The 19695-nt window shown below is 42.2% G+C and overlaps 1 protein-coding gene across 1 annotated transcript in view; it reads left to right on the forward strand.

The window, feature by feature from the left end:
• The window catches only part of LOC112620166 (S-adenosyl-L-methionine-dependent tRNA 4-demethylwyosine synthase), a 254738-nt gene that overhangs the window by 94446 nt on the left and 140597 nt on the right, over positions 1 to 19695 (forward strand). The window contains exon 11 of the mRNA XM_025378411.1: positions 5296 to 5405. Within this exon, the coding sequence (XP_025234196.1) occupies positions 5296 to 5405 (110 nt within the window). The remainder of the gene's footprint in view (positions 1 to 5295; positions 5406 to 19695) is intronic.

A 19695-nucleotide genomic window follows, 5' to 3' on the forward strand; every position in this document is an offset into this window, starting at 1 on the left:
CCTATTTCGTTGAGAATTTTTATTATGAAGGGATGCTGAATTTTATCAAAGGCTTTTGTTTTTTGCATCCATTGAGATGATCATATGGATTTTGTCGATTTTGTTGAGGTGATATATCACATTTATTGATTTGTGCATACAATGCTTGTATCTTTGGGGACAATCCCGCTTGATTGTGGTGTATCATCTTTTTAATGTGCTGTTGGATTCTGTTTGCTAATATTTTTGTTGAGGATTTTTTTTTTTTCTGGAGACGGAGTCTCGCTCTGTTGCCCAGGCTGGAGTGCAGTGGCGCATCTCAGCTCACTGCAAGCTCCACCTCCAGGGTTCACGCTATTCTCCTGCCTCAGCCTCCCAAGTAGCTGGGACTACAGGCGCCCGCCACCGCACATGGCTAATTTTTTTGTATTTTTTTTTTTTTTTTTTTTTTTTTTTTGAGACAGAGTCTCGCTTAGTCGCCCAGGCTGGAGTGCAATGGCGCGATCTCGGCTCACTGCAAGCTCCGCCTCCCGGGTTCACGCCATTCTCCTGCCTCAGCCTCCCGAGTAGCTGGGACTACAGGCGCCCGCCGCCTCGCCCGGCTTATTTTTTGCATTTTTAGTAGAGACGGGGTTTCACCGTGTTAGCCAGGATGGTGTCGATCTCCTGACCTCGTGATCCGCCCGCCTCGGCCTCCCAAAGTGCTGGGATTACAGGCGTGAGCCACCGCGCCCGGCATTTTTTTGTATTTTTAGTAGAGGCAGGGTTTCACTGTGTTATCCAGGATGGTCTTGATCTCCTGACCTCGTGATCCGCCCACCTTGGCCTCCCAAAATGCTGGGATTACAGGCGTGAGCCACCTCACCTGGCCGAGGATTTTTATACCTTTATCAGGGATATTGGTATGCTATTTTCTTTTTTGTTGTGTTTTTGTCTTGTTTTGTTTTCAGAGTCATACTGGCCTCATGTAATGATGAGTTTCTAAGGATTTCTTCCCCCTTAATTTTTTGAAATAGTTTTGAAAAATATTAGTGTTAGGTGTGTGTGTGTGTGTGTGTGTATGTTGTATGTATGTGTGTGTGTTTGTGTGTGTGTGTGGTTTTGTTTTTGGTGGAATTTATCAGGGAAGCCATCTGGCCATGTACTTTTCTTTGTTGGAAGACTTTTTATTATTGATGTATTCTTGTTAATGATCGGTTGAGGTTTTGTCTTTCTTCCTGGTTTGTTCTTGGTAGGTTGTGTGTGTACAGGAATTTCTACATTTCCTCTAGGTTTTCCAATTTGTTTGTGTACAGTTGGTTATCATAGTCTTTAATGATTCTTTGTATTCCTAATAGTAGTAATGTCTCTTTTTTTGTTTCTGATTGTATTTATTTGGCGCTTCTCTTTTTTTCTCGGTTAGTCTAATGGTTTGTCGATGTTTATCTTTTCAACAGACTTTCTGTTTTGTTGAGTTTTGTGTTTTTTTAGTCTCAATTTCATTTATTTTTGCTCTGATTATTATTTTTTTCTGTTCTAGTAATTTTGGGTTTGGTTTGTTTTGTTTTTGCTTTTCTAGTTCCCTGAAGTGCACTGTTAGATTGATATTTGAAATCATTCTACATTTTTGATGTAGTTGTTTATTATTATAAACTTCGCTCTTAGTACTGCTTTTGCTCTGTCCCTTAAGTTTTGACGTTTGCTTCTGCTTTCATTTGTTTGAATACATTTTTAAATTTTCTTCTTGCTTTCTTCGTTGACTAATTGGCTGTTCAAGAGTGTGCTATTCGGTTTCCATTACTTTGTATAGGTTCCAAAGTTCCTTTTGTGACTGATTTCTTGTTTTATTCCATTGTCCAAAAAGATATTTGATAGGATTTTGATTTTTTAACATTTTTTGAGACTAGTTTTGTGGCCTAAAATATGGTCTACCCTGGATAATATTTTATGTATGGATGAGAAGATTGTGTATTCTGCAGCTGTAGTATGAAATATTTTGTCAGTGTCCGTTAGGACAGTTTGGCCTATGGTTTAAATCTGGTGTTTCTTTATTGATTTTCTGTCTAGGTGATCTGTCCAGTGCCGAGAGTGTGATGTTGATGCCCCCAACTGTTATGGTAGTAGAGTCTATCTTCCATTAGATCTCATAATGTTTGCTTTATATTTCAGTGCTCCAGTGTTGGGTTCATAAATATTTACAGTTGTTGATCCTTTTGCTGCAGTGATTCCTTTATCATTATACAGTGACCTTTTTCTTGGTCTCATTTTACAGTTTCTGACTTAAAGTCTATTTTATCTTATATAAGGATAGCTACCCTTGCTGGTTTTTTTTTTTTTTTTTTGAGATGGAGACCTGCTCTGTTGCCAAGGCTGGAGTGCAGTGGGGTGATCTTGGCTCACTGCAACTGCCGCCTCTGAGGTTCTCAAGCGAGTCTCCTGCCTCAGCCTCCTGAGTAGCTGGGATTACAGGCGCCTGCCACCACGCCGGCTAATTTTTGTATTTGTAGTAGAGATGGGGTTGCACCACGTTGGCAAGGCTGGTCTCGAACTTCTGACCTTGTGATCCGCCCGCCTTGGCCTCCCAAAGTGCTGGGATTATAGGCGTGAGACACCGCACCTGGCTGCTTTTGGTTGGTGTGGTTTTTATTTTTCCATCCCATTCACTTTCAGTCTGTGTATATCTTTACAGGTGAAGTGAGTTTCTTATAGGCAACAAATAGTTGGGTGTATTTTTTTTTTTTTTAATTCATTCAGCCAGTTTATATCTTTTAACAGGGGACTTTAATCCATATACATTCAAGGTTATTCATGTAGATGATGACTTACTCATGTTGTTTTGTATGTTGTTTTTGCTTTTTTACTCTCTTACTGTTTATTTTTGCAGTTTGGTGGTCTTCCATAGTGGTAACATTTGAATCCTTGTTTATTTTTCTCATTTGTATATTTGCCCTACCAGTGAGTTTATACTTTTGTGTGTTTTCATGACGGTAATTATCGCTTTCACTTCCTGATATAGGATTCCCTAAGCTTTTCTTGTAAGGCCAGTCTAGTGGTGATGAATTTCCTCAGTTTTCGCTTGTCTGGGACAGGCTTTATTTCTCCTTCATTTCCAGAGGATAGCTTTGCTTGGTGGTCTTTTTTTTTTTTTCTTTCTTTCCAGCCCTTAGAATATATCATTCCATTTTCTCCTGGCTTGTGAGGTTTCTGCTGATAAATCTGCTGTTATTCTTATGGAGGTTTCCTTATATGACGTGATGCTTTTCAGTTGCTGTTTTTAGAATTCTCTTTTTTCTTTTTTTTTGACAAGTTTGACTGTAATGTGTCTCAAGGGGGCTTTTTTTTTTTTTTTTTGGGCATTCAATCCATTTGAGGAATTTTTAGCTTGCTTGATCTGAATGTCCATATCTCTTCCCAAATGTGGGAAGTTTTCAGCTGCTATTTCATTAAAACCTATTTACTTTTTCATGTCTTTTCCCACCTGTTCTCCATCTGGAATTCCTAAATGCAAACATTTGTTCATGTAATGGTGTCCCATCTTTCCTGTAGGTTTTTTTCCTACGCCTCCTGCTGCTCCTCCTCCTCCTGCTCTTCCTCCTTCTCTCTCCTCTATCCTTTCTTCTTTCTCCCTTCTTCTTTTCTTCTTTCTTTTTCTCCTTCTTCTTCTCTTCTCCTCCTCCTCCTTCTTTCTTCTTTCTCCTTTTCTTCTTTATTTCTTCTACTTCCTTCTTTTTGTTTTTTTGTTTTTTGGTCTGACTGGGTCATTTCAAAAGTCCTGTCTTCAAGTTCAGACATTCTTTGTTCTCCTTGATCTTGTATGTTGTTGAAGCTCTCAGTTATATTTATTTCATTCATCGAATTCTTCAGCTTCCAGTTTTCTGTTTGGCTCTTTTTTTTGTGATATCTATACCTGTTGAATTTCTCATTTAGCTCATGAATTCTTTTCCTGATTTCATTGAATTGTCTATGTGTATTCTCTTGTATCTCTCTGAGTTTCCTTAAGATCATTATTTTAAATTCTATTACAGGCCTAGATTTTCCTTTCTTTCAGGTCTGTTACTGGAGAATTATCAAGTGTCATGTTTTCTTGCTATTTCATGTTTTTGTTTTTTCCTACTTGATATCTGCACATCGGGTATAACAGTCACCTCTTCCACTTTTATGGAGTAGTTTTCACAGGGAAAGACTTTCCTGGAGAAGTATTTTATAGTGTTGGTTGAGTGGGGTGCTTTGACTTGTCTTCTAGACGGGGACAGTAGTGTAGTCTCCATGTGATTTCTTTGGCCATAATTGGTGCCTGTGGTTCTTGTGGTGAATGCCTCATTGGCCTGGACTGTGGGTGTTTGTGGAGGCAGTGGCATGGCTTTGCTAGGGGCAGTATTGCTGGTCTTGCTGGTCCTTAGACCCTAGGGGAGCTTGTGCTATTTCTGGCAGCTCCGCTGCTTATGGGGGTAGTGTCTTCAGTGGTGCTGGTTTCTGGGCAGGATGGTCCTTGGGCCCTGAGGGGCCTGTGAGGCCCACGGTGGTTCTACCTGTCGGGAGGGTGAGATGGTTGGCAGTGGTGGACACTGGGGAGCTGCTGCTTAGGCTCTGCCATTGTGTCTGTCTTGGTGGTGGTCTCCTTTCTGGGCTTTGCTGCCTGTTTGTTTTTTGGATTATAGGGTTCTGCGTGGGCTCAGGTGCTTGGGTATGGTTGTACTGCTAGGTATAGCTTGGGTTGTGGCATTGTCATCTTTTGTATGGCCGTGGAGTGATGACGGTGGGACGTCAAAAATATGGAGATACAGGGGCTTTGGCTCCCAGGGCAGGATACACTCTAGCAGTGGTTTTGGTCTCAAAATGGCATCGCGTTCTAGCTGCTTGGATCCCAGGTGGAGGTTCTTGTCCTTTCCCCAGGCCTGCATCAAGAGAAACTCATTCTCAGGCCCTGTCAGTGTGATTTCCAAGCAAGCGTTCCAGCTGTCCTCACTCACTTTATGAAGTGTTGACGTAGGTGACAGTAACACCTTGTTTACTGGTGGTGACAGTTTGCCTTGTTTGCGTACATCCATAGTTAACATGGTTAAAGCAGCAGAGAGCGTTCTGTCAATCTATAACCGGAGTTGAGTCAATTAGGTGCCCAACATCTCTGGGAAGAGTTGAATGATTTCTTTATTCACCCCTCTCTGTTAGGTGTCATGATTTAAAATAAGTTGGAAAATACTACTGTACATGGTTGAACTCTTAGGAGGAAACCAGTCCTGATTTTGTAATTTTAAAAAATGGGATGACTTCATTGTAAATGACTAGCTCAGATCTTATTACAGAAGGGTCCTTTAGAACTTTGCATCTTGTTCCTAGGCACCACACCAACCCTGTGGGCACTGAATGGCGGTGGAAGATGGACCAGCCTGAAATGATCTTGAAGGAAGCCGTCGAAAACCATCAGAACATGATTAAGCAGTTTAAAGGTATTTTCTTTTCCCTCTACAGAGGAGTGCGCATGCCTGTTAATAGTCTGAGCCAGATTGGCAGAAGAATAGCCTGTTTGGTAGGATTTTGTCCCCACTGGCAAATTTTCCTATAAGGAAGTGAAAACTTTGTGGAAATACATATATTTTGCCTTTTTAGCTTTTACATCCCATATATGATGGAAGAACTAAAAATTTAAAGTGTAGCGACTTGGCCGGGTGTGATGGCTCACACCTGTAATCCCAGCACTTTGGGAGGCCAAGGTGTGCGGGCAGATCACCTGAGGTCAAGAGTTTGAGACCAGCCTGGCTAACATGGTGAAACCCTATCTCTACTAAAAATACAAAAATTAGCTGGGCATGATGGCGGGTGCCTGTAATCCCAACTACTTGGGAGGCTGAGGCAGGAGAATTGCTTGAACCCGGGAGGCAGAGGTTGCAGTGAGCCGAGATTGAGCCACTGCACTCCAACCTGGGCTACAACAGCAAAACTCCTCTCAAAAATATGTAAATAAATACATAAATAAAGTTTAGCAACTTATAATATGCTACATTCAGCTTGAAAGCTTTCCGTGGGAATGTACCATCAACCTTCCTAGAAACCTTTTGCTATTGTTCTGTCTTGCTGAGCTGAGCAGCCTTTTGAATGGATTGGAAATTTTAGGTTAGTGGAAAATCTTCAATAATATTAGTTAGTGATGGGAAAACATTTTTGAATGAATGCCTTATTAAAGAAAGGAGGGATAATATAAATAGTTTCTTCCATATAATCCATAGTGATGTGGTAAAAATCAGCCACTCTATTTTTTGAATTTCCTAATTTAATTCTGTCTCATATTAACAAATATTGGACTTCACTGGAGATCACTGGTTCTCAAACTTAATCATGCATCGGAATCATCTGGAGAGCTTGTTAAAACACAGATTGTTGGTTTCCTTTCCCAGAGATTGGGTCAGTAAGCCCAAGAGTATGCCTTTTTCTTTCTTTCTTTTAGTTTTTGGACAGGATCTCGCTCTGTCGCCCAGGCTGGAGTGTGGTGGTGCCACCTTGGTTCATTGCAACCTTCACTTCCCGGGCTCAGATGATCCTCCCACCTCAGCCTCGCCTCCTGAATAGCTGGGGCTACAGGCGCAGGCCACCACGCCTGGCTAATTTTTTGTAAAAATGGGGTCTAGCCATGTTGCTCAGGCTGGTCTTGAACTCCTGGACTCAAGCCATCCGCCTGCTTTGGCCTCCCAGAGTGCTGGGATTACAGGTGTGAGCCACCTGAGAATGTGCATTTCTAACAGGTTTCTGGTTGGCATTGATGTTGAACTGGGGACCACACTTTGAGAATCACTACTGTACATGTGATGGTTTCATAAATCTACAGCTGTAGGTGATGAATTGGAATTTGTTAGGTTCCCTGTTGAATCTGTATGCTCTGGTCTCTGCCTACCACTGGTGATTCCTTCTCTTCTGTATTCTTTCCTATCGTATGCAACCATTAAAAAATAGTCCCAGCCAAGGCTATTTTAATATAGACGCTCTTATGGTATTAATAGCACATATGGGAGTCTTTAGAAACCTCAGTAATTAGCATTCTGAAGATCAGGTGATTCTTTCATGTAAGGAAATTTGGTCTGTTCTGGCCAGTCATTCATAATATTATAATACTCCTTACCTCTTGATGTGGTTAGGCTTTGTCCCCCTCACCCAAATCTCATCTTGAATTCTAATGTCCATAATCCCCATAATCCCTCTGTGTCGAGAGAGACCAGGTGGAGGTAATTGAAACATGAGGGCCATTTCCTCCATGGTGTTCTCACGATAGTGAGTTCTCACGAGATCTGATGGTTTTATGAGGGGCTCTTCCCGCTTCGCTCTGCACTTCTCTTTCTTGCTGCCTTGGGAAGAAGGTGCCTTGCTTCCCCTTTGCCTTCTGCTGTGATTGTAAATTTCCTGAGGCCTCCCCAGCCATGCTGAACTGTGAGTCAATTAAACCTCTTTCCTTTATAAATTACCCCATCTTGGGCAGTTCTTTATAGCAGTATGAAAAATGGGCTCATACTTATTTCTCATTCTTATGAGAAATGGAGAAGAGTCATGCAAATAATGGTTCAAGATCAATAGTAATTTGTAAAAGATAATTAGTCAATAGGCCAGGTGCGGTGCCTCATGCCTGTAATCCCAGGACTTTGAGAGGCTGAGGTAGGTGAATCACCTGAGGTCAGGAGTTTGAGAACAGAAATTAGCCAGGCATGGTGGTGTGCACCTTTTAATCCCAGCTACTTGGGAGGCTGAGGCAGGAGAATTGCTCGAACCCAGGAAGCAGAGGTTGCAGTGAGCTGAGTTCACACATCACTGGACTGCAGCCTGGGTGACAAAGCCAGGCTCCATCTCAAAAAAAAAATCAATAATTATAGTTTTATGCTTTATGAATTTTCTAGGGAAAGTTGACCTGTGCATATTTGTGTATATTTGTGTGTGGACTGACTTTTTTTTGTACATTTACAAAGATGCTAATGATTATTTTAATTTCTCATCTTGATTTTTAGTTTCAAGCATTTTTCGATGGCGGGATGTAGGGGTACAAATTACATTCTCATATTGGATAAAGCAGTGTCTGTTACCAGTGTTTTGGAAAATTAAATGAAACTATTGGTAAAGAACTAGTAAGCCCCACATCTGGAATTTGACTGGCTTTTTCTAACTCATTGTTGGTTTAGTTAATAATTGGTTGTTGATCTTCAAGTAAGCTATATGTCTTTTTAATAAATTTCAAGGCAAAGTCTTATTTTGCTTTGGAGAGTGTGTTAGGGTTCTCCAGCAAAACAGAACCAATGGGTGTGTGTGTATGTGTATGCGTATGTGTATGTGTATGTGTATGTGTATATGTGTGCGTGTGCGAAGGGAGAGAGAGACAGAAACAGAGACTGAGATTGAGATTCATTTGTTCATTTTTAGGAGTTGGCTCACGAATTTGTGGAGGCTTGGTGAGTTCAACATCTCATGGGTTGACTGGCAGGTTGGAGACTCAGAGAAGAGTGGGAGTTCAAGTTCAAAGGCATTCTCCTGGCAGAATTCCTTCTTGCTTGGAACAGGTCAATCTTTTTATATTAAAGCCTTCAAGTGATTGGATGAGGTCCATCCACATTATGACAGGCAATCTACTTTACTGAAAGCCCAGCAATTTAAATGTTAATCTCATCCAACAAACACCTCCACAGAAACATCCGGAATAATGGCTGAACAAATATCTGGACGCTGTGACCCAGACAGGTTGACACATAAAATTAACCATCACAGATAGTAATATCAGAAGCAGGAAATGCCAGTACTTTTATTTTTATATGAAGTTGATTTTTGAGTTAGTGCTTAAGGAGCTAATGGGATGATGACTGAGGATGTGTGTTTCCTGGACATCCTGGAGTCTCCTTGAATGAACTGTGTCTCGGGCAGTTTGTGTGAGGAGGAATCAGCCCTGCCCTGAGGAGTAGACACCTTCGTTTCTGTGTGCTGAGATGTCCGTCATACAGAATGACGATCTGAGTTTTGATAGTAATTTTTCTGACAGGAGTGTTTTTGCAAATGCACTTTAAATGGAAATATGTAATGAATAAACCATAAGGTAGACTTTGTTGATGTTAATAAAATGTGTTAGGTGAGTTCTGTGAGCACGTGTTTTTCATTGTCTGCCGGGGCTGTTGAGGGACTTGTCCTGTGCAGAAAGGGGTGTCCAGTAGTGACCTTAGACTTACGTTAATCAGCAGGCATCTCAAATGGTTTGTCTATGGGTTCTTATGATGCAAGGAAAACAAAAAGAGTTTTAAAATTTAGATTCTCGGCTGGGCTCGGTGGCTCACGCCTGTAATCCCAAGACTTTGGGAGGCTGAGGCGGGCGGATCACGAGATCAGGAGATTGAGACCATCCTGGCTAACACGGTGAAACCCCGTCTCTACTAAAAATACAAAAAAATTAGCCAAGCGTGGTGGCAGACACCTGTAGTCCCAGCTACTCTGGAGGCTGAGGCAGGAGAATGGTGTGAACCCAGGAGGTGGAGCTTGCAGTGAGCCAAGATCGTGCCACTGCACTCCAGCCTGGGCAACAGAGCGAGACTGTCTCAAAAAAAAAAAAAAAATTGAAAAAAAATTTAGATTCTTTTGAGGGATGATAGGATGCAGGATAGCAGAGAGAAAGACTAGAGCATGTCTATGGATGTGTGAATCCTGAGTAGGCATTCGAATGCATAAGACAGAAGGAATGATCCCCAGAAATTCAACAACTGCCACCAATTTCACTCTTTAAAATGGTATTTATATAGTATCTATTTTACCCTGGTAATTCCTACAAAGGATTTTTTTTTTTTTCATATCTGAATGGATTGACTTGATAACATGTTACCATGTCAGCAAAACGTTGGTGTATTTAATCAGCAACAAATTTGCTGGAAGGGTTTTCAGAGTGGAACGGGTTGATATTTGTGCACTGATGCTCTTCAGGTTAGCAAAGCAGTTTTTCTTGAAGCTAGCAGAAAACAGGTGCATGTTTGAAGGTGCGAAGGGTGTAGACAGGTCAGCACATAGGCATAAGAGAGCCTCATTTGTTTTATTTTTATTTTATTTTACTTTATTTATTTACTTGGAGACAGGGTCTCACTCTGTCGCCCAAACTGGAGTGCAGTGGCACAATCTTGACTCACTGCAACCTCTGCCTCTTGGGCTCAAGTGGTCCTCCCACCTCAAGTAGCTGGAACTACAGGTGCATGCTACCACGCTTCAGCTAATTTTAAAATTTTTAATAGAGATGGGTTCCACCTAATATTGCCCAGGCTGGTCTTGAACTCCTGGGCTCAAGTAATCCTTCTGGCTGGCCCTCCCAAAGTGCTGGGATTATAGGCATGAGCCACCGTGCCTGGCTCTCATTTGTTTTACATTTTCACAATGAATGAGAGATCACTTAATTTGCGATTTTTGGGCCCTGGTTTTGTTTAATGCTTTTTTCTGTGTTCCAAGTTAGGTTAAACAAGCCATTGTTTTTGAAAATCCATCTTAATGCTATAAGAGTCATAGTAAATCTTGCTGTAAAATTATAATAGCAAAGAAAAAAAAACCCTAATTAGTAAAGGGTAAAGTGTATAATTTGTAAGAATCCAGAGCCCTTCTGGAAAACTGGTGGAAGTGTCTGTAACACTTCAAAGAAAAAAATGTTATGTGATTTCTTTTAAAATGATAACTTTGACAGCATTATAGAAATTTAGTACTTCAGAATATTGATTGTATTTTCGGTTCTCTTGGCAACAAGTAATTTCAACTGAAAAAGACTGTGAAGGGATAGGGTCTTGTTCTGTTGCCCAGGCTGGAATGCAATGGCATGATCATAGCTCACTGCAGCCTCGACCTCCTGGGGTCAAGCAGTCCTCCCGTCTCAGCCTCTCAGATATCTGGGATTACAGGCACATACTACCAAACTCAGCTAATATTTTTAAAAACATTTTTGTAGATATGGGGGTCTCACTATGTTGCCCAGTCTGATCTCGAACTCGTGGGCTCAAGCAATCCTTCAGCCTCAGCCTCCCAAAGTGCTGGGATTATAGCTGTGAACGACTGCACCCGGCCTTAATTTTCATTTTAATAATACTGTATCTATGGGAATACAAATTTCAGGCTTAAACAGAAATGCTTAGGAACAGAATTCTTGTATAAATTGGCAATTATAGGCTATTTTCAAAGGCTTGAAGGCATTTCCTTCGTAGTTCATGATATTCCCGGTATCTCTACTTTGGCCTCTTTTTGGAGGTCCACTCTTAGCTCATTAATTATTTCCCTCACTCTGGCTTGGAAAGCCCTTTGCTTTCTAGTGTGAGTTCCCACCCTATGACAAAGAACACCTGCTGTCTGTCTTGGGTCTGGTTCAGTTGTGTGTAAGGTGGAACTGGCTGTGGGGACTGTTGCTTGTTGTCTGAGTTCCCCAACTGGAGCTAAGTGGCCAGTCCTGAGCAGCTTTGGAAGATCATTCCTGATGTTTTCGATGCTTCTCTTTTGTGTTCTTAATTCTGAGGGTAGTCATTGTCTTTTCAGTTATTTCACTGAGTTATAAAAATATCTTTCTTTTCCTGACCGTTATTAGCTTTCCTTTTATATACATACAAAATTAACTTTACATTGATTAAAAGTGGGTCAGAATTTCAGTGCCACTCAGTGTCTATTCAAAATGCTGCCTGCCCCCTTCTAAGTGCTACTATGGCAGAGAGAAATAGTTCCCAGAAAATGGGACAGAGGTTTCTTTAGCTCAGTTTTCCACCCGTTCAGCAAACATCAAGTGATTACACCGTCTTTGTCAGGAACGTCCTCGGTACTAAAGCTGCAAAAGTGAAAAAGACATCATTTATTGCTAGGTGTTTTTATCTATACTTTAAGCTAGAAGCGAAGTGCTGCAAGAAATAAAAGATCTCCAACAGATGGTTTTCACAAACTAGGTATGCTAACATACACATCATAAAGAAAATGTAGAGGTGGGGAAGAGAACACCACCTGTTAATCGTTTTCTGAAACTTATTTATGAGAAACCTCAAGTGGAGTATCTATATCAGACAGGTATTATTTATGACTTTTAGTCAGGACGGGTCATTGGGAAGATTTTTGGCCAGGAACTGCATTGTTATGAGAAGAAAGAAGAGAATGTTTTATTTCTGATCGGCCCAAACTTAAGAAATAGGAAGATACCGAGCATTACATTGTGTTTGTGTGTTATTTGGTTTATCGCTATGACATTAGGATGAAAATTTTTAGAATCTTAAGTTCTGGCTTTGTCATCTTTCAATGAGATGAAGTACGTTTGTTAGTTAATCTGCTGACTGTAATTGTGATTATCCAAGATCAGGAAGCTGTTCAGAAAAAGAAAAATGTCAGAAAACTTGCTTAACCAAAAAAACCAAATAACTAGAATAACAAAGCAGAGTTTAGTTGTGAAAGGGTTAAGATTTGGGCACCATGAAGAGAACAGATCGTGTGTATGTGCATGTGCATGCGTGTGCATGCGTGCATGTGTGTGTGTGTATGAGTGTGAGATAATGGGAAACAGCACTATAGATTTGCTGTTAAAATGTCCTGTGTCTCATGTGGACTGTTTCTTTCTTCTCCAGGAACCCTTTCCATTAGAAATTTAGAGGCTGTTATCAGAGAAATGCAAATCAAAACCGCAATGTGATACCGTCTCACACCAGTTAGAATGACGATCATTAAAAAGTCAGTAAACAACAGGTGCTGGAGAGGATGTGGAGAAATAGGAACACTTTTACACTGTTGGTGGGATTGTAAACTAGTTCAACCATTGTGGAAGACAGTGTGGCAATTCCTCAAGGATCTAGTACTAGAAATACCATTTGACCCAGCCATCCCATTACTGGGTATATACCCATAGGATTATAAATCATGCTGGTATAAAGACACATGCACACGTATGTTTATTGCGGCACTATTCACAATAGCAAAGACTTGGAATCAACCCAAATGTCCATCAATGATAGACTGGATTAAGAAAACGTGGCACATATACACCATGGAATACTATGCAGCCATAAAAAAGGATGAATTAATGTCCTTTGTCGGGACATAGATGAAGCTGGAAACCGTCATTCTGAGCAAACTATTGCAAGAACAGAAAACCAAACACCGCATGTTCTCAGTCATAGGTGGGAATTGAACAATGACAACACTTGGACACAGGGTGGGGAACATCACACACCAGGGCCTGTCGTGGGGTGGGGGGAGGGGGGAGGGACAGCATTAAGAGATATACCTAATGTAAATGACGAGTTAATGGGTGCAGCACACCAACATGGCACATGTATACGTATGTAACAAACCTACACGTTGTACACATGTACCCTAGAACTTAAAGTATAATTAAAAAAAAAAAAAAAGAATTTGGAGGCTGTTTCAATTTCTGTCATATTTCCTTGAAGAGAGTGCAAGAAGACATGAAATGGAGTCCTTGAGGCCTTGTTTTTGGGAGGACCAGTATAACAGCCTCTGGCAGAGAGCAAGAAATAGAAACATGCTCTTATGAAGGAGAGAACCAATGTTTTACATACGCTTCTCCATCCCTTACTTGTGAGAGAATCAGGATAACTTGAACATCTAAGAATCCATTACTTTAAAAAGTTTATCATCAATAATTTTTTTGTCTTATATTTTGTTTGTTTTTGTGATTGTCGAAATGGGGGAATATGATTATGATATTTTTATTTGTAGTTTTCTGGAAAGGATGGCATTGGTGTCTCTGCTTCTAGGTTTCCTCCTGTCCTCCTTGGCTGCTCTGTGGTAGTGCCCTTTGTTGATCCCTCTTCCTCTCCCCAGAACTGTGAGTGTCGTAGGACTCAGTCCATGGCCCTCCTCCCTGTTCTGTTATCCCCAAGGCTTGCTTTGTCTGAGTGAATGGCAGCCATGTTGCTCGGGCCGAACATTTTGTAGAAATCATTGAGCCCTCTCACTCTCTCATACCCTACATCCAGTCCATTTGAAAATCCCTCTTGACGATACCTTCAAAGTCGAGTCAGCTGATCGACTCTGCCACCTCCACTATCGTGCCACCTTTACCGTCACCACCTTGGTCCAAGCCACCATTTCCTTTTTGTATTATATTACAATCTGTTGGCAGATTATCCTCGCTCCTTGCCCCTCTGTTCTCAGTGGAGAACCTGATGTGATCTACTTAAAACAAAAATTAGTTTATGCCACCTTTTTCTCAAAATCCTGCATTGGCTACCCATGTGACTCAGGTTCCCTAGACATAATCAGGCAGGCTCCCACCTTGGCGTCTTTCCTCTGACTATAATGTTCTCTTCTCTTCCCTCTTTGCACTCTTGGCCCACTCCCTCACCTCCTCCAACTACACTCCCCTTTTCAGCAAGACTTGTCCTGACCAGTCTGATTGACAGGGCACCTGCCTCTTTTTCTTCTTGGCACCCCACATCTTCATTGCCCTGCTCTTTCTTTTCTTTTATCACCTTTTTTTTTTTTTTTTTTGGAAACAGAATCTGGCGGCTGGAGTACAATGGTGAGATCTTGGCTCACTACAACCTCCGCCTCCTGGGTTCGAGTGATTTTCCTGGCCCAGCCACCCGAGTAGCTGGAATTACAGGCACCTGCCACCACGCCTGGCTAATTTTTTTATATTTTTAGTAGAGAGGGAGTTTCACCACGTTGGTCAGGCTGGTCTCGAACCCCTGACCTCATGATCCGCCCACCTCAGCCTCCCAAAGTGCTGGGATTACAGGCGTGAGCCACCACGTCCGGCCGAAAACTTCATCTTTACCAAAAATTAAAAAAAAAGAAGCCGAGTGTGGTGGCACATGCCTGTGGTCCCAGCAACTAAGGAGGCGGAGGTGGGAGGATCACCTGAACCCAGGAGATTGAGGCTGCAGTCAGCTTGATAACATCACTGCACTCCAGCCTGGGTGACAGAGGGAGACCCTGTCCAAAGAAAAATAATAATAATTGAATTTATTTTTCAGTTCACAAAATGAAAACATTTGTAGCCAGCACGTTTTGAATGATTATGTGCTGGGCCTGGCACCCCATTAAGTATTTCATGTAGCTTATTTCATTTAATTTTTTTTTTTTTTTTTTTTTTGAGACGGAGTCTTGCTCTGTCGCCCAGGCTGGACTGCAGTGGCCGGATCTCAGCTCACTGCAAGCTCCGCCTCCCGGGTTTACGCCATTCTCCTGCCTCAGCCTCCTGAGTAGCTGGGACCACAGGTGCCCGCCACCTTGCCCGGCTAGGTTTTTTTTTTTTGTATTTTTTTAGTAGAGACGGGGTTTCACCGTGTTAGCCAGGATGGTCTCGATCTCCTGACCTCGTGATCCGCCCGCCTCGGCCTCCCAAAGTGCTGGGATTACAGGCTTGAGCCACTGCACCCGGCCTGTTTCATTTAATTGTTATAATAGCTGTATGTGTATGTGTAAAATCTCCATTTTAAAGATTAGGGAATGGGCTTGGAGAGGGTGAGAGAGGTTTGACCAAGGATATAAAACTAGCTTCACGGTAGAGCTCGAGTGTGAACCCAGTGCATCTGAATCCCAGGGGCCAGGGCCTAACCGATACTCCTTTCACTTTCTGAGTTTTAGGTTGGTTTTGGAGTTCAGGTTCAACCTGCCTTTCTACTCATCTGCTCATGGAGGGGGGATTATAGTTAATGATATGCTTTTTCCAAAAGCAAATGTTATGCTTAATGCTGAGTTGTCTTGGCAACATAGAATGAGCTTAAGGATCAAATTTTATTTAAAAACCTTATTTTACTTGAATTAAGATCTTAGATTTCAATAACCTAAAAAATTATTCATCCATCCAAAAATACTGACATGAAATACATTCTTACAGTTGCAGTTAGACAGTCATAAAAGAAGGCATCACCTGTCATGCCTAGATTGTTTTCATTTTGGTCTGTAGTCTGTTGGTTTGATCTCTTGGGTATTTACTTGCACTTTCTCTTTTATTTTATTTATTATTTTGTATTAGGGGTACATGTGCATGTTCTTTACATCAGTGTATTGTGTACCATGGGAATTGGGCTTCTTGCATACCCATTACTCAAATAGTGAACATTGTACCTGTTGGGCAATTTTTCAACTCTCACCCCGTCCCATCCTCTTTTGGAGTCTCTAGTGTCTATTATTTCCGTCTTTAGGTCCATGTGTACCCATTGGTTAGCTCCCACTTAAAAGTGGCAACGTGTGATATTTGATGTTCTGTTTTTTTAGTTCACCTAGGATGATGGCCTCCAGCTTCATCCATGTTCCTGTAAAGGACATGATTTTGTTCATTTTTGTGGCTGTATAGTATTCCAGGGTGTATATGTACCATATTTTCTTTATCCGGTCAACCATTGATGGACACTTAGGTTGGTTTCATGACATTCAGCTATTGTGAATAGTGCTGCGATGAACATACGAGTGGGTACAGGTGGTTTTTTAATATAATGATTCCTTTTCCTTTGGATAGATACCTGGTAATGGGATTGCCGGGTTGAATGGTAGTTCTATTTTTAGTTCTTTGAGAAATCTCTCCAAAGAGGTTGAACTAATTTACATCCCCACCAACAGTGTGTAAGCGTTCCCTTTTCTCTGCATCCACGCCAATATGTGTTGTTGTTTTACTTTTTAGTAATAGCCATTCTGATTAGTATAAGGTGATATCCCATTGTAATTGTAATTTTGCATTTCTCTGCAAATGATTATTAGTGATGTTGAGTGTGTTTTTCACATTACTTACACTTTCTTATTTCTAAGGTATGGGAGAAAGAAAGAATGTGTGTGTGTGTGTGTGTGTGTGTGTGTCAAGCACACCTGACACCAATACCCTAACTTAAACATACCTGGAGAATGACTGTGTGTTCTAAGAAGAGTATGTGTTCTGAGCTCTGAACTAGGAGATCCAGGAGTGGCCAACCTGGGGATTCATTCTCTTTGTTTTTTTCTGTGAAGGTTTTATTTGGGCAACAGAATGAGAGAACCTCATTTTCTATCTATGAGGAACATCTGAACCCCTAGCCCTTCCTGTGGAATGCAGGTCATGCAGGGGATCAAAGCCCTTTGTTTTGGGTTACATAAAGTGGTGCCTGGTGGGGATTGCTAGTGGGGCCAGGGGTTACTAAGTGAAATGCTGTATAAACCACATGATTTTTTTTTTTTTTTTTTTTCAGACAGGGTCTTGCTCTGTCGCCCAGGCTAGAGTGCAGTGGCGCGATCTCGGCTCACTGCAACCTCTACCTCCCGGGTTCAAGCGATTCTTCTGCCTCAGTGTCCTGAGTAGCTGGGACTACAGGCGTGCATCATCATGTCTGGCTAATTTTTGTGTTTTTAGTAGAGATGGGGTTTTGCCATGTTGGCCAAGCTGGTCTTGAACTCCTGACCTCAAGTGATCCACTGGCCTCAGCCTCCCAAAGTGCTAGGATTATAGGCATGAGCTGCCATGCCCAGCCAAACTGCATGCTTTTTTACAAGCAATTGTGGTTCTCCTGCCCAGCCCACTGCCACTGGACTGCCCTGTTTGTGAGTCCTTTCAATAAACCCTACGTCTTGGCCGGGTGTGGTGGCTCACGCCTGTAATCCCAGCACTTTGGGAGGCTGAGGTGGGGGGATCACGAGGTCAAGAGTTTGAGACCAGTCTGGCCAACATAGTGAAACCTCGTCTCTACGAAAAAAAAAAAGAAAATTAGCCGGGCTTGACGGTGTGCACCTGTAATCCCAGCTACTGGGGATGCTGAGGCAGGAAAATCGCTTGAACCCGGGAGGCAGAGGTTGCAGTGAGCTGAGATTGCGCCATTGCACTCTTGCCCGGGCAACAGTGTGAGACTCCGTCTTAACAACAATAACAACAACAGCCCCTATGTCTTGTTCACTGGCTCTGAATCTCTCTGCCGGCCCCTCACAGGTGGTGCTATCCCTAGTGAAGTCAATCAGGGCCTGGCGGAATGGTAAAATAAAATCACTTTCAGAAAACTATGGCACAACTGAGCAGTGAAATTTAACTTTATTTCGCCCACGTTCTTTGTTATTGTTGTTAAGGTGACAGTGACTGGGATCGAATCAGTTTCATAAACCAGGATAAAGGTGGTAATAGCAAATCCTTAATGAACGTTTCTTGTGTGCCAGACACTCCGCTAAGGCCTTTACGTGCATTATCTCATTTAATCCCAACAAAAATTCTTCAAGGTACTTACCGTTTGCTGCTAAGAAAGTTATATTTCAAAGATGGTCAATGAGAGTCAGAGAAGACACATGAACATGCTTCTCCCCCAGGCCCAGGCTCCATGAGGAATCCTTATCCTGCAGAGAGAATATATTCTTCAAAAGGAACCTAGAAATAATTGATTTAGAAGTATCAGGAGTCAAGGAGATATATATTTTTTCTTTGTTTTTTTCAACTCTTAAGTTCAGGGGTACAAGTGCAGGTTTGTTCTGTAGGTAAACTTGTGTCATGGGGGTTTGCTGTACAGATTATTTCATCACCCAGGTATTAAGCCTAGTACCCATTAGTTATTTTTCCTGATCCTCTCCCTCCTCCCACCCTCCATCCTCTGATAGGCCCCAGTGTGTGTCATTCCCCTCTATGTGTCCATGTGTTCTTAGGATATGTATTTTTGCCTATTTACACAAGTCTTTCACGTTCTCTGTTAGACTGAAGGACTTTTAGGACAGCGTATCTCTTAATGCCTTCTACATTGAGTCAAGAGTAGTGCTTGTCAAACCAAGCTGCGTGCTGGAATCACACGGAGAGCCCTTTAGAAATCCTGATGCCTGAGGCCCCTCCCCAAAGACTGTGATTTAATGTGTTTGGGATACGGCCTGGACATTGGGATTCTTAAACGTTTTTTGGGTAACTCCAGTGTCCAACTAGAATGAGTGGTGTATGCCAGTGGCTACCTAACTTGTCTGCACATTGGAATAACCTGGGGTGCTTCGGAAACTATGAATTGCCTACACCCCTCTGCCAGAGATTGGCGTTCAGTTGATCTGACCTGTAGCCTGGATTGTGGGAATTTTAAGATTCCAAGGTGATTTCTAACGTGCAGACAGGTTTGAGGCCCTCTGGTTTCATGCAGTGGCTTTTAGCCTTGGCTATACGTAACAATCATCTGAGAAGCTTTAACAAAACTCATTGCCCAGGCTTGCACCCACTCTGATGAAACAGACTCTTTGGAGGTGGACCTAGGTGGCAGTATTTTTTTTTTTTTGAGACGGAGTCTCACTTTGTTGCCCAGGCTGGAGTGCAGTGACACCATCTCCTCTCACTGCAGCCTCTGCCTCCTGGGTTTAAGAGATTCTCCTGTCTCAGCCTCTCGAGTGGCTGGGATTACAGGTGCCCGCCACCACGCCCAGCTAATTTTTGCATTTTTAGTAGAGACAGGGTTTCACCATGTTGCCAGAGTGGTCTCGAACTCCTGACTTCAAGTGATCCACCCACCTTGGCCTCCCAAAGTGCTGGCATTACAGGTGTGAGCCACTGCACCTGGCCTATTTTTGTTTTTTGAGACAGGGCCTTGCTCTGTCATCCAGGCTGGAGTGTAGTGGCACGATTGTGGTTCACTGCAGCCTCAACCTCCCAGATTCAAGGGATCCTCCCACCTCAGCCTCACAAGTAGTTGGGACCAAAGGTGTGTGCCACCACGCCCAGCTACTTTTTTTTTTTTTTTAAATTTTTAGTAGAGACAAGGTCTCACTATATTGCCCAGGCTAGTTTTGAACTCCTGGGCTCAAGCAATTCTCCTGCCTTGGCCTCCCAAAATGCTGGGATTACAAGTGTGA

The sequence above is a fragment of the Theropithecus gelada genome, chromosome 3 (genome assembly GCF_003255815.1).
Source record: "Theropithecus gelada isolate Dixy chromosome 3, Tgel_1.0, whole genome shotgun sequence".
NCBI classification, from domain to species: domain Eukaryota; kingdom Metazoa; phylum Chordata; class Mammalia; order Primates; family Cercopithecidae; genus Theropithecus; species Theropithecus gelada.